At 58.4% G+C, this 12943-nt stretch overlaps 2 protein-coding genes across 2 annotated transcripts in view; one reads left to right on the plus strand and one right to left on the minus strand.

Moving 5' to 3' along the window:
- MPZ (myelin protein zero) overlaps positions 1–12943 on the minus strand; it is a 25989-nt gene continuing 13046 nt past the window's right edge. Inside the window, 6 exon segments of the mRNA XM_055696506.1 lie at positions 1–1005; positions 1156–1216; positions 1329–1464; positions 1546–1759; positions 1853–2019; positions 2577–2695. Of these exon segments, the coding sequence (XP_055552481.1) occupies positions 703–1005; positions 1156–1216; positions 1329–1464; positions 1546–1759; positions 1853–2019; positions 2577–2643 (948 nt within the window). The 5' untranslated portion in view covers positions 2644–2695 and the 3' untranslated portion in view covers positions 1–702.
- SDHC (succinate dehydrogenase complex subunit C) overlaps positions 3753–12943 on the plus strand; it is an 11085-nt gene continuing 1894 nt past the window's right edge. Inside the window, exons 1-5 of the mRNA XM_055696509.1 lie at positions 3753–3885; positions 7761–7817; positions 8632–8733; positions 9529–9590; positions 11768–11931. Of these exons, the coding sequence (XP_055552484.1) occupies positions 3866–3885; positions 7761–7817; positions 8632–8733; positions 9529–9590; positions 11768–11931 (405 nt within the window). The 5' untranslated portion in view covers positions 3753–3865. The remainder of the gene's footprint in view (positions 3886–7760; positions 7818–8631; positions 8734–9528; positions 9591–11767; positions 11932–12943) is intronic.

The raw sequence follows: 12943 nt of genomic DNA on the forward strand, positions 1-12943 counted from the left end.
TCCTGGAGATGTGAGTTTTATTAATGGCGCCATGGGGATGACGGGGACATGGACAGGGCGTAGAAAAACACATTGGGGAGCGGCGCCCGGCTCCAGGGTGATGGGCACCGGCAGGTCCTTCAGCCCAGACGAAGCCTCTCCTCCTCCACGAGGCTCCGGCCGATGCAGGGGGCTGGGGGTTACAGGGTGGGAGGGTTAATGCGGGATGGGAGCAGTATGGAGGGGACAGGGCGGGAGCCACCCCACGACATCATTTGGGCTCAGTCGCAGGGAGAGACGAGAAAACGGCCAGAAAAGGAACAACAACAGGGGCCGAGAAACCCTCCTGGAGACTGGTTTTGGGGGGGTGGTGTGTGATGGGGAGAGATGGGTGCAGCACGGTTCCGCAGGGACCCTGCAGGTCCCTGGGGAGGGGGGACCGAGGCAGCCCAGGGGGGACAGAGCCAGAGTTCAGTTGTTGCATCTTCAAATAGAAAAATTACATCAGTGCCCAGGGCTGGGCAGGGCAGCGGTTGCGCAGAGGAAGGTACCAACCAAGGGGCTTTGGGACAGGGTTGGGGGACGCCGGGGCATCCCCGAGGCCAGGGGACCCAGGGCGAGGACCACACCCTGCTCCTCGCTGGGTCCCATGCCATGGGGTGGCTGCTTCCCGGAGCTGGGGGGGCCATGTCCTGGCCCCCCTGCTCCGCTGGTGGCTGGGTGTCAGGTCCCCGAGTTTGGCTTGATGATGTGCATCAGGGCGCTCTTGAGGCTGCCCTTGCTGGGGGAGCGGACGGCAGGTGAGGGGCGGGTGGCCTCAGCGGCCTCCCCCCGCAGCTCCATCTCGATGGTCATGACGACTTTGGGGGGCCGGGTGGCCCCGGCGTCCGCTCCCGCGGTACCTTCCCTGCCCGCTAACCGCTATTTCTTATCCTTGCGGGAGTCCCCTGGGGCTCCCTTGGCTTTCTTCTCGCTCACTGCCTTGGTGCTGCGGCTGTGGTCCAGCATGGCGTAGAGCACGGGTGCCTGTGGGGAGGGGGCAGTGTCAGTGCTGCGGCACCCCCTGACTATGAGGGCTTTGCCCCACAGCCTCTCCTCCCACCCCAAAAGGTGGGAGAGGGAATTGCCCCCACCCCAGCCAGGCTGTTTTGCCCCCCCTAACCCCTTGGTGCTCACCTGCCGGCTGCGCTTGGATGCGTCCTTAGCTGATCGCTGCAGCTTCCCCTTCTCCATGGCACTGCAGTTGGGATGGAAAGGCAAACAGGCAGCTCAGAAAGGCCAACCCCCCCAGCCCCACCCGACAGCCCCGTTTTTGGGTGGTTTTGTCCCAGTTGGGCGGTGGGGCTCACCTCAGCCGTCGCTGCAGGGCTGCCTGCCGCCGCAGCCAGCAGTAGCGGATCAGATAGACGAGGGCCACCACCACGACCACCAGCAGCAGAGCCCCACCAATGATGGAGCCCAGCACGATACCGTAGCGGGTGGGCACTGCGGGGACACCAGTGCCCTGTCAGCCCCCCTGGCCAGAGCTGGGAAATGGAGGTGAGGAGGGGACTGCCAGCACCATACCTTTCTCAAAGACGTAGAGTGTGACTTGGGAGGACTTGCCCACGATGTCAGGGGGGTTCTTGACGTCGCAGGTGAAGGTGCCATTGTCGGTGTAGTCCAGGTTGTGGATGACGATGGAGCCGTCCTTGCGGTGGGGGTTGCCCACCCACTCCATCCGCTCCTTGAAGCTGCCCACGTCATCGATGTAGGGCTGGCCCTTGGCATAGTGGAATATCTAGCGATGGGGACAGACACACGGACATCAGGGTCACAGTGGCTCTGGCCACGGCAGGGCAGCCCCCAGCCCCAAAGTGGAGTGGGTGCTTACGGAGATGCTGTCACGGGAGCCCTCAGCTTGGAAGTGCCATGTGATGGAGATGTCCTCGGAGATCCACTCACTGGACCAGAAGCTGCAGGAGAGGGTGACGTGGGAGCCAACGGTGCCGTGCACCTCCCGCTGCGTGTACACGTGGATGGATGATGTCGGGGATGGCCCTGCCAGGGGGCACAAACTCGTCAGCCCCACAGGGGACCCTGGCATGGGGACGGTGCGCATCACTGGGGCCACCGGCCAGTCTGTGCCCCCATGCTGGCCCCATGCTCAGCCCCATGCTGTCACCAAAGGGCTTTTGGTAGCCCCAAAGAAAGCACAAGGGCTGGTGGGGGACAGTGGCTTTTTGTGCCCCCGTGGATGCCTTTGCAGGGAGCCTACACCCTGGTGTCCCCATGGCTGGCTCAAAGGCGACCGTGTCCCACTGCCTGGGGACACCAGCAGGGCTGGGTCCAGCACCCAGCACCTGTCACCTGTCCCCAAGGAGGTGGCTATTGCTGGGACTTGCCTTGCAGCCTGGCGACAGGGACCAGGGCATGCCAGCAGATACGGTCCCACAGTATTGCCACTGCCAGTCCCAAAAGCAGATGTGTGGGTGGCCACCAGTCCCATGGCCACCTCCCAGGGGTTTGGAGCCCCCTGGTACCCCCCCCCCCCCAGCATCCAGGATGAGGACTTTCAGACCAGCAGTCCTGGTCCCCTGTCCCTGTCCCCAGCTTACCCAGTGCCCAGAGGAGCCCAGCAAGGAGGAGGAGGAGGCTGCCGCTGCCCCTGGCACCCTGTGACATGGTGGCTGCCTGTCACCAGCCGGCTCCGAGCCTCATGGAGGGCTGGCGGTGCACGGGGCCCGGCGGTGTGCTGAAGGGTGCCGGTGGGACGGGGGCTGAGGTTTAAGAGCAGGCAGCCCCGAACGATGCCGGCGGTGCTCCGGCCTTGGGCCAATGGGCGCCGGGCAGCCGGGGCGGTGGGGGGCCAGGGGGTGCTGGCTGCCCTGTGCTGAAAGGGGGCATTTAGTTTGGCCATGGGCGAGGAGGGGGAAGCATGTGGTGGGGGTGCTGGGCACACAGCGCCCTTTGTCCAGCCACATTCCCGCTCGAAGCGGAGGCGGCTCAGCAGGAATGTGGCTGGAGCCAGAGGGCACTGGCACATGGCTGCGGTGCACAGTTGGTCCCAGGGATGGACCCACCCGGCAGGGCTTGGGGGTCTCACGGTGCCAGAGCTGCAGGCTGCCAGCATGTCCCCTCCGGTGCCAGCTGCCTGCACCCCCAGGCGCAGCCCCCGGCTCCAGTGCTGCAGGGGGGGGCTCCCCAGCCAGCACTGCCAGCTCCGGCCCAGCATGCTCCTAGCAGCCTCTGCTCCAGCTCCATTTTGGGGTGAAAACACAGCTTTGAGGGGCCAGTGATGGACCAAGGCCTACCCCTCCCTGTGGGGCGAAGAGCCAGGGACCACCAAAGTGCCACTTTTCACACCGTGGCCTCCTGGCTGTTTTACCACCAGCTGAGGAGCAGGTTGTGTTTTTTGGGGAAAAGCTCCGAAGTGGGGTTTTCCTCAGGCGGCTTTTGGTGCAGACAGCTTGCGCTGGGGAGGGGGGGACAGGGATGGGGCTGGGACCAGGGCCTGGGCCGGGGTTGGGGACTGGGTTGGGGGCAGGGATGTGGATGTGGATGTGGATGAGGATGGGGATGGGGCCAGGACATGCCCAGGAGCTGCGAGATTTCCCTGCTTTGATGTCGTGCAGCTGCGGGCAAAAGGTCCCGGTGGGCTGGGAAGCCCGTGCCCGTGCCCTTGCCCTAGCAGCGCTGGGGGGGGGCAGGGGGGGACCGGCAGCTCTGGGGATAACGGGGAGCTGGGGGTAACAGCTCTGCAGGGCAACGGGAACCCCCGGCGGGGTGGAACGAGCAGCGGGGGGGTAACGGGCAGCCGCTGGGGGGAACCGGGACTAACGGGCACCCCCGGGCGACAGCGCCGGAAGTGCGTCACGGCCGCTTCCGGCGATCGGGGCGCTCCAAGATGGCGGCGCTGGCGTTGAGGTGACTTCCGGGGGGGGCCGAGCCGGGCGCCGTGGTGGGACTCGTGGCCCCCGGAGCGGCTGCGCGGCGCCGTAGGTGGACGGGTCGGCTGTCCCATCCCGGCGGGGCCGGGTGGCGCCGCTCGGCCGTGCCGCGGTGCTGCTGGCGGGGACAGCCCGGCAGGGAGGGGCGTCACGGGGCCGGGGGCGTCACGGGGCCGGGGGCGTCACGGGGCCGGGGGCGCCCCGGAGCCGCGCACGGAGCCCCGGTTGGCCCAGGCTGGGACACGGGCTCCTGCCCCCGGCCAGGCCGTGGGGAAAGGCCCCCGGTGCGGGAACGGGCCGCGCCGCCCCACCCACGCCAGCCCCAGGGCCCGGTCCCTCCCGGTCCCGTCCCTGCGCTCGGGCGCAGCCGTTTCCCTGCGGCTCCGGAGCGCCGGTGCAGTGTGGCTTGTCCCTCGATGTGTTCGGGGCGGAGGACGGGGCCCACGACCCCGCGCTTGCCGCCCCCCGCCCTGCTGGCAGCCGGTGAGGCCTCTGCCTCGGCCGCAGCGAGCCCCCGGGGCGCGGGTGCTGAGGTGCGGGCCTGGGGCAGAGCAGGAGCCTGGACGCCCCCGGGCTGCGGCGGCCGTACCGAGGCCTGAGCGCTCGGTGGGCTGCGGGCCAGGCTGGCGGTTTGCTGGGCCAGGGAAAGGCAGCCCTGTGCCTTCCTGCACCCTGTGTGCAGCCTCTGCCCAGCCCTCGCTCCTGTGGCTTTGATGGCCTTGACTGGGTGGACAAAGCCCATGTTAGCACCCAGCCAGGGCTGGGGGGTGTCCCCTGCCTCACAGGGCAGCCCACCAGCTTTTAGGAGTGCTGCCTCACAGCAGCTCCCCTGCCTCACAGGAGTCCCACCAGCTGAGTAGGAGCTCAGTGGGCCCCTGCGGGAGTGTGCTCTGCTATGCCTGTGGTGCTGAGCAGCAGGGGGGAAGGGTATTGTGTTTGCTTGGCCTGAAGGTGCCTCTTCCCATCTACCACCCCCACTGCAAAGTTTTGTGCTTTCTTGAGGCTGTGAGCATCCCCCTTCCCAGCCACTGTTTCTGACGTTCTCCTCTTTGATATCAGCCTGGAGATGGCATTTGGGATTTCATTCTCTTAAAATATTCTCTTTCTAGCAGCAGTTGGAGCTGTCACGCTTTTGTGGAAAGCTCTTTGTTGCGTGTGCGGGTTTGTTTAAAGGCAGGATCTGCCGGCAGCGGGAGAGGCGGGGGGCTCCCATACCAGGCGCCCCGCAGCTGCTGCTTGAAAAAGAAGAGAGAAGGCACTTGTTCTGGTTTGGAGCCTGCACCTGATAACTTCATCTCATGTCTGCATCTGCTTGTCAGATAAAAAAGCATATATAATCACTTCTCATTTGCTTTCTCCATGGCAAAATCTGAGTGATTTTTATAGACCTGTCTTGCAGGATAAATGTTAATGATGTCTATCGATGTGACACTGAGCTGATGCTGTCCCCCGCTACTCCCAAAATTCTCCTCTTGAGCTAAGGAGCTGTGTGGTTGGGTGTGTGCAGCTGGGTGTTTATGAATCTCTCTCGTTTGAGTTGCTGCTTTACACTTGTCCTTCTCCAGCCCTGTGCGAGCAGCTGGGCTCTGTGAAGTCCCCAAAAAGTAGTACTGTCTGGTGGCCCCCCTAGTCTTTGCATCCTCTTTGGGCGTGGGGCAGGGTGGGAGCTGGCTGGGATGCTGTGGGAAGCTCTCGGCTGGGGTCCAGAGGATCCTCTTTTAGGGCTAATTCTTTTTAAAAAAACATGTTTATCAGTGATCTGGAAGAAAATGCAAGTTAATGGAGGAAGAGCTGGGAAAGATGCAATAACTTAGGGAATGATAAATAATTAAGAGGACAGGTTCTTGGTACAGAGTGACCTTGATTGCTTAGCTGGAGGGCTGTGTTTTGTAAGCAGTAGGCGTTCCACTGAAGCAAGATGTAATGCTTTGCATCTTACAAAAAATATTAAAATTGAGCCAAGAAGATGGGGAGTTCTTGCTGGGGAGTTTAGCTTTGAAAAAATGCAAACACGTTGTGGATTTTATTCTTGTTTTGAATTGTGTGAGATTCAAAGCCAGCCTTCCCTCTTCCATTGCCTCAGTCCTGAGGAGAGGTATGGAGTGGCTTCTGTGCAGAGAGAGATTAAACAGATCGGGCCTTTTAACCTGGAAAAGAGGACTGAAGGGGGGCGTGAGTGAGGTGTATAAATCATTAATGGTCTGTGGGTAGAGATTTATTGTTCACCTCCTTTCCCCTGCCCAGGAACTGGGAGATGGTGGCTGGCCCATCTGGTCTGGGGGGCTTGGGACAAGCAGGGAGCAGGTTCTCTGTGTCTGACTAAGCTGTGAGAATTTGTGTGGAAAGCTGGCGGGGGTCTGGAGGTGGCAATGTGATTTCATGGTGGAAAAGGCCACTTGTTATGGACCGAAACCCTCTGGCTTGGGAAGTGCATGAGCTGTGCAGGGTGCTCCCCCTGCGCAGTTTCCTGAGACTTTTCTTTGGGGATCCATTGTCAGATGCTTTTGGTTGTGATGGTGGGCTTGGTGGAGGTTTGGCTGGGCTCAGCCCCTGCTGTGTCCTCATGAAGCTCTCGACCAGCTGTCAGGCTGTGCTTCAGAGAGGGTGCTGATAGACTCAAGACAGTTCAAAGAGGGTTTTCTAGTGGAAATGTTGCACTGCAGCATGGAGTGGATTCTGCATTGCCAAAAATTCATGCACCCAGCCGGGATGCCTTCCTAAAAACCTGCTGTGTTTCAAGTCTAGCCTTTGAACACAAGGGAGGAATTTGAAAGGAAACGTCCTAATGATCATTTACACAGGAACTTGGAGTGGTTAATAATAATGACTTTTGTTTTGCATTTACACCTGGCGAAGAGCTGACCTCCAGATGTTTTTCCTTCCACGTCCTTGAGACTGGCTGCAAGACAACTGAAGAGCAGCAGAGCTTCGTTTATCTACTGCTGTTAATGAAACAGCAGGAGATGCTGGTACAGATGCTTGTGCATTTGAGAAGATTAATTAGTGTTTGTCGCTGTGCTGCAGATGAGCATGTCAGACGTTATTGCACACCTTGTTCTCGTCGTCCTCCTGACGAAGGAAAGGCAGCGGTGCCTGTTATGCTTTGTCCTGGAGAGCAGCAGGCACTGCAGATTCCAGCCCGCATCTGCAGACACTCGAGCTGCCCTGGGCTGGGGGCCTGTTCCTTCCCATCCTGGAGAGATGCCATTGAATGTCAGAGTTGCAGTTGCTACAATTGCTCTGCAGAGAGCGGCTCCCACTCCTTTGGGCACCACAAAATCCCTTTTCACCTCCTGCCCCAAGCCTCGGTGCAGCTGAAATGCTGCCTGCGCTGGACTGTGACAGAGACCTCCCATCTTGCCGGTGCTTGGAGCTTAACGAATGGCAGTGGTGAAATGCTGTGATGAGGCTGAGTGTTTGGAGGAAGGGGAGGCGATGTCTTCATCTCGAATGCACGGAGAGCAGTGGCCTGGACTAGCTCTTCCCTTGTAGCTCGGCAGATGTGCCTGGTGCCACCCGCCCTGATAATTGCTGTAGTGAGAGTGAAAAATGAACTGCCTCCGTGTAGCTGTGAGCTTAGAGTGCTGTTTATGTCTGACTTACAAAGTGTTATAGCTGAGCAGACTAATTACAGGGTGTCATAAAGAACGAACCCCTGGGCAGAATCTACAGACTCTAGTATAGTAGATCTCAGTGTAGGTGAGAGAAGATTTGTTGAGGAACAGCCCAGATTCTCTCATATAAAGATTGATTTTAAGATACGAAGTGGCGGATCCCCTGCCCAGCTGCATCTTGCTGGCATTTGCAGGTGTTTATTTGGCACTCACAAAGCCTTTCTGTCTTCTCTTGCAGATGTGTTGGTCAGCGGTGCCTGCTGGCTCGGCTTGGTCCCAGCCTTTCTGTGAGACAGTGAGTCCAGGATTTTATTGAGAGTAACAGGATTAAGTTCTTCCCCAAGGGATCCCATCTGAGGCTTTGGTGTGCTCCATCGGCTTAGTAATTCTAGTCAATCAGTGCCATGTGTTGGCTGGGCATCTACCACCTCACGCCACCGTGAAAGCACAGCCTATTTATGAGGGGGCTGGGGCTTGTGGATGAGGATGAATGGAGAGCCTGGCTGGCTGCTGAGGGGGGCCTGGGTCTCTCACGGGGGCAGCAGTACCCCTGTCACCCCTCTGTGCTGCTCTGCATGACAGCGTTGCACCTGAGGAGAGCTGGGAGCCACAGAAACTCTCTTGTTCCTGTGCCTCCTGCTGCTGGGCTTAAGGAGAAATAGTTATTTTCTGCTAAATTGGGCTGTAAGTGTAATTGCTGTGTAATCTTGGGATTGTTAAATTACAAGCTCTTTATTTGGTACAGTGTGCAATTACTGTGGCAGTAAAGAGCAGGTTGCATGTTATCAGTATTATATAACGTGTTATCTGATATCCTGATTTGGGTGGTGCTGGGGGTGGGGGATGGGGGGTGGCTCAGCTCTGCTGGCTGGGTGGATTCCAGTGCAGCAGCTTCCCATCCTGCATGTTGTTGTTATTCACTCGGGAGAGCTGGCAGCAATCCTCTCCTCACCTGGCTCCACGCACAGCTGGGGCCTTCTTTGTGCTGCTGTAGTCAAGGTCAGCCAGGAGCTCATGTCCTGCAGGATGGAAAGCTGCTGCCCGGTGGAGCAGGCAGTGGTAAACCACTGTCCATCTCCCTGCACCTCCTGTATCCTCTTCTTTTGCAGTGTAGTCCCGATGGGAACAACAGCCAAGGAGGAGATGGCCCGCTTCTGGGAAAAGAACACCAAGTCCAATCGTCCCTTGTCCCCTCACATCACCATTTACAAGTAAGAGCCTCTTGGCCTCCTCAGCTTCTCACTGGCACACTCTAGGCTCTGGCATGCAGCAGCTCCATAGCTGGAGGCACCCTTAGGTGGGAGGGCTGTGGACGTCTCCACTGTCACTTCAGACAGAGGACGGGAAGACCCTCTGCATTGTGCTGTGATCTGTCTGAGCTGTGCGTGGGGAATCACAGTCTCCCCCACAGAGCTGGTGACACTCGCTGTTTTCGGACGGGGTGTTGCAGAGGGGTACAGTGTCCCTCAGAGCCATGCCTCGGGGTGCTTGGGCAGGGCAGCATTTTGTTGAAAGGCAGCTGCCTCCGCAGAGAGCAGTTGCGTAGAATGGCGTGTCCCACTGTGGAGCTGGCGGTCGCCAAGGGCAGACACAGGAGGCCAACTCTGGGCTCTGGTTCCCTCCTCAGAGAGCTGACTGCTTCTTTGGGGCCACCTCTGTCACTTTTCCAGGTTCTCTCATTTATGCCCAAACCCTGCTGTTATTCCTAAACTGCAGGAGCCTTACAGTCTTCTCCTGCTTCATCTCCCTTTAAGCTTTCTCAGCAGACGCCCTTCTCCTTCTCAAACCCGTGCCAGTGGCATTTGCCATTCCCAAGCTGCCTCTGCAAATTCCCCCATCTCTCCCCTTTTGCTCTGGCTGGATTCCTTGAATAACTCTGAGTGCAGAAATACCCGCCCAGCAGCACAGAGCTGTCTAGGAATAGACGGACTGTGCTTTGTCCTGCAGCCTCAGAGGTCTTCCTGGTGCTGTGCCCTGTTTTGCTGACAAGGTTGGTTGTTTTGCAGGTGGTCCCTGCCCATGGCGATGTCCATCACGCACCGGGGCACTGGCGTTGCGCTGAGCTTAGGTGCGTGCATCTCCCACCCGCTCGTGGCGACGGAGGGCGAGGGCTGCAGAAGGGAACACCCCTCTGATTCAGAGATGTGACTCCAGATGGTTTTCTCCCCTCTGTCCCCAGCTTCAGCAACAGGTTTTCTTCTGGGAAACCTGCGCTTTGTTCTCTGCCTTTCTCCATCCCCTAAATATCTCCCTGTCCCCATTTCTCTGTCCCTGAGTCCTCTTGGGGTGCGAGTGGCTCCAGTCCTGCAGAGGCAGCGATGCTCCCCTGTATGTAAAAGCCTTTGAAGCCTTTGCAGCACTTAGCTTGGCCTGGCTGCTTTCTTCTGGGCCTCCCCCAGTCTGGAAAAAGGCTGACCAGCTGCTCTAGTTCTCAGCCCTTCTCTTCCGTGGCGGTTTTTTGCTGGTTTATCCTTACAGGAGACACTGTGTGAGGGAAAGGCAGATGGGCAGGCAGAGCTGGGAGAATTTTGTTAGCACAGGTGGGGTTTTTCAGCTTCCTGGGAGTGGCTGCTGTGTTCCCTGAGATGCCAGTGGGGGAGAAGGCAGCACCAGCAGCAAAACTCCCCCCAGCTGTTTTGACCCTCCAGTTATGTTTGCATGGTTTGACTAAGTGATAGCACATCTAACTGTGAGAGGCCGTTTTATTTCCATTAATGCCCTCTCATGGCAGCAGGAAGGTGCTTCTCTGGTAGCTCCCTGTTGCATGGGGGGAGGCGGGTTGGTGTTTGCAGAAGATCAGAGTGTGAAGGGACTCAGAAAAGATGTGCAGAACTGAGGACTTATGCTCACTCGACAGAGTGAGAGGGAGCAGCGAGGGCTGCAGCCTGCCCTCAGCCAGGCCTCCCGTGAGGGCCTGGGAGTTGGGCTTCAAGAGAAGGGCACCCACGTTCCCTCCTGCTCCTATACAGTGCAGCCCTGGTGAGAGCTTGGCTTTGCTGCTCCCAGGCCAGCCACCTTACGCCCAGCTCTGCCTCATGAAGAGTGGCATGAATCCTCTGCAGGAGAGCAGCTGACAGCTGCCCACTCTGAGCGCAGCAAGGTGACTTTGCCTGCATGCACACTGTGAGCCCAGCTGGCTCCTGGGGTGGCTGTGTGCTTGCTCCGTGCCCAAATCCAGAGCATTGCGTGGCAGCTGTGCTGGCATCACCCCACTTTGGGATCTTATCACCAGGAGCTTGGGACGTGCCTGGCCCATGGGCTGCAGTCCCCATCCAGCTTGCTCTCAGGTGGGCCAAACTGGCAGGTTCACTGTTGCCTTTCCGCTCTGATGTACCACCTGCCGGCGGGGGAATCGTCCCCTTCTTAGGCTGATCGAGCAGGAAGGAACATCACTTTGTCATCCACAGCTCAGCAGCCAGAAGGAGGGAGAAGTGTTCAACTCCTCTCTGTCAAGGCCTTAATTTACAGGAGCCTCTGACTTCCTGTGCTTCTTGCAAGGCGAACACAAAGGCCATTGAGGAGATAAGTGGCTGAGTGAGGAAGCAGCTGGTTGACTTGTGCTGCCAGCACTGGCCCCAGCCAAGGCGCTCAAGCTAGCGTGCTGCAGTGTAATCAGGCGCTATTGAGCGGAGGGTGAATCGCGACTTGGCTGACTGCTGGCTGCAATCGTTCCCATTCTTTTGGCACCATCTGGATATACCCTCTTGGCGTAGAAATGGGGAGGAGAAGCTGCTACAGCTCCTGCAGTTAGCACAGCCACACATGTCAGACTGCCTCTTTGCTGGTTCCCTCGCTGGTCCCCACTGAAGCAGCCTGGCTAGATTGCTGCCCATGTTGGTGGCTGGCAGCAGAAGGCTTTCTGTCCCGAGATGGGATTTTTGCTGAAGAGCTGCCACCTTATGTTTTCCAAACTTAATTGTCCTTTAACCTCAGATTTGGGCTGGTTTGGCTGTAATTGCATGAGCTCACACCAGTTTGGGTGTTGTATGAGTAATGCAGGACCCAGGTTCAAGGCGTTGTTGCCCCAGTTTGAGTCCTCAGCACCCCCCGCAGGGTATGTTTTCACAGTGCTGCCAGATGGGCAAACCCTTCTCCCTCCTCCTTCCTCTACAGGCCTTCAGTGAGCTGATGGTGATTCAGGCCATGTCACCAAACCAGAGACACAAAGGTGGCCTGGGGCTCTGCAGGCAGTGAGGGGTTGGAAACGCTTATGCTGGCTTGACGTGCAGGCTTTGTCTTTCTCAGGAGTCTCCCTCTTTGGTCTGGCTGCCCTCCTGCTCCCAGAACAATTTCCCCACTACCTGGCCATGGTGAAGTCGCTCAGCCTGGGGCCTGCTCTGATCTACTCTGCTAAGTTCGCTCTGACTTTTCCCTTCTCCTACCACACCTGGAATGGAATCCGACACCTTGTGAGTAGCTTCCACGGGGGCCAGGGGTGTAAGGGAAGGGAAGCATCTGCTGGCTGCGGGAGCGCTGGCTGCAGTGTCCAGGAAGGTGTCCTTGGAAATGGGAATTACTCACCTCAAGTGCTTCAGAACCTCGGCGCTATTTTTGGGTACATTTAAATTGCAAAGAGCATTGCTATGCTGGTACTTCACAGGCTGGCACAGCTGGGTGAAGCATCCCCCCATGTCTCCTTGGCTGTGGGAGATGGACGAGAAGCAGCAAGAGCAGTGTTACAGCCAGGGGACACGTCCACGGAGCTGCGGGCTCAAGCCTTGCAGAGGTGCCATCCATTGCTCATTATCTCACCCTTGTCACACAGCCATTGTGCTGTGATCTTCCAAGAGCTTTAATGATCACAGAAGATGTGTGGCAGAGGATTGGAGACAGTGTTGCCTGCGCAGAAACTAACCTGTGACATTTGCCCTGGGCTGAAGTGAGGAACAAGCAGCTCCATTCAGCTGAGCTTCCTGTGTTTGATGGAGGGGGAGCCGGAATGCTGAGAGTTTCTTGCTGGGAACAGGACAAAACGTGCTGCTTTTTGTAGTTGATTGTGGTTTCTGTAGCTCCAGATAGGTTAGGTTCTACGGGAGCAAATTGCAAAGGCAGCTGGCCCAGAGCATGACATGATCCTTCTGCTCTGGGCGGGGGGAGCATCACATGCGGAGCCATGCTGCAGATGTGAGCTCACGCTGCAGGCAGTGATGGCTCCCAGTGTTTCCAGTGTGGAAACACGGGGCTTGAGCACTGTTGGATGTTTTATCTCATACCCGAGAGCAGCCATTCTGAGGTGCCTGTGTCCGAGTGCCAGGAGGCTGAGCCGTTGGGGTGAACAACAGCCATGTGCTGCGAGAGGAGCCCCCTCTGTGGGTCCTCGGGGCAGATGGTGGCCAGCCAGCAGTGCTGCCAGTGCTCGTTATCTGCTTGTTAAGCACCTGCCCTCAGATGAGATCTTGGAGCATGGGGCTTGTAGCTGGC

Source organism: Falco cherrug, chromosome 19, assembly GCF_023634085.1.
Source record: "Falco cherrug isolate bFalChe1 chromosome 19, bFalChe1.pri, whole genome shotgun sequence".
Lineage (NCBI taxonomy): Eukaryota > Metazoa > Chordata > Aves > Falconiformes > Falconidae > Falco > Falco cherrug.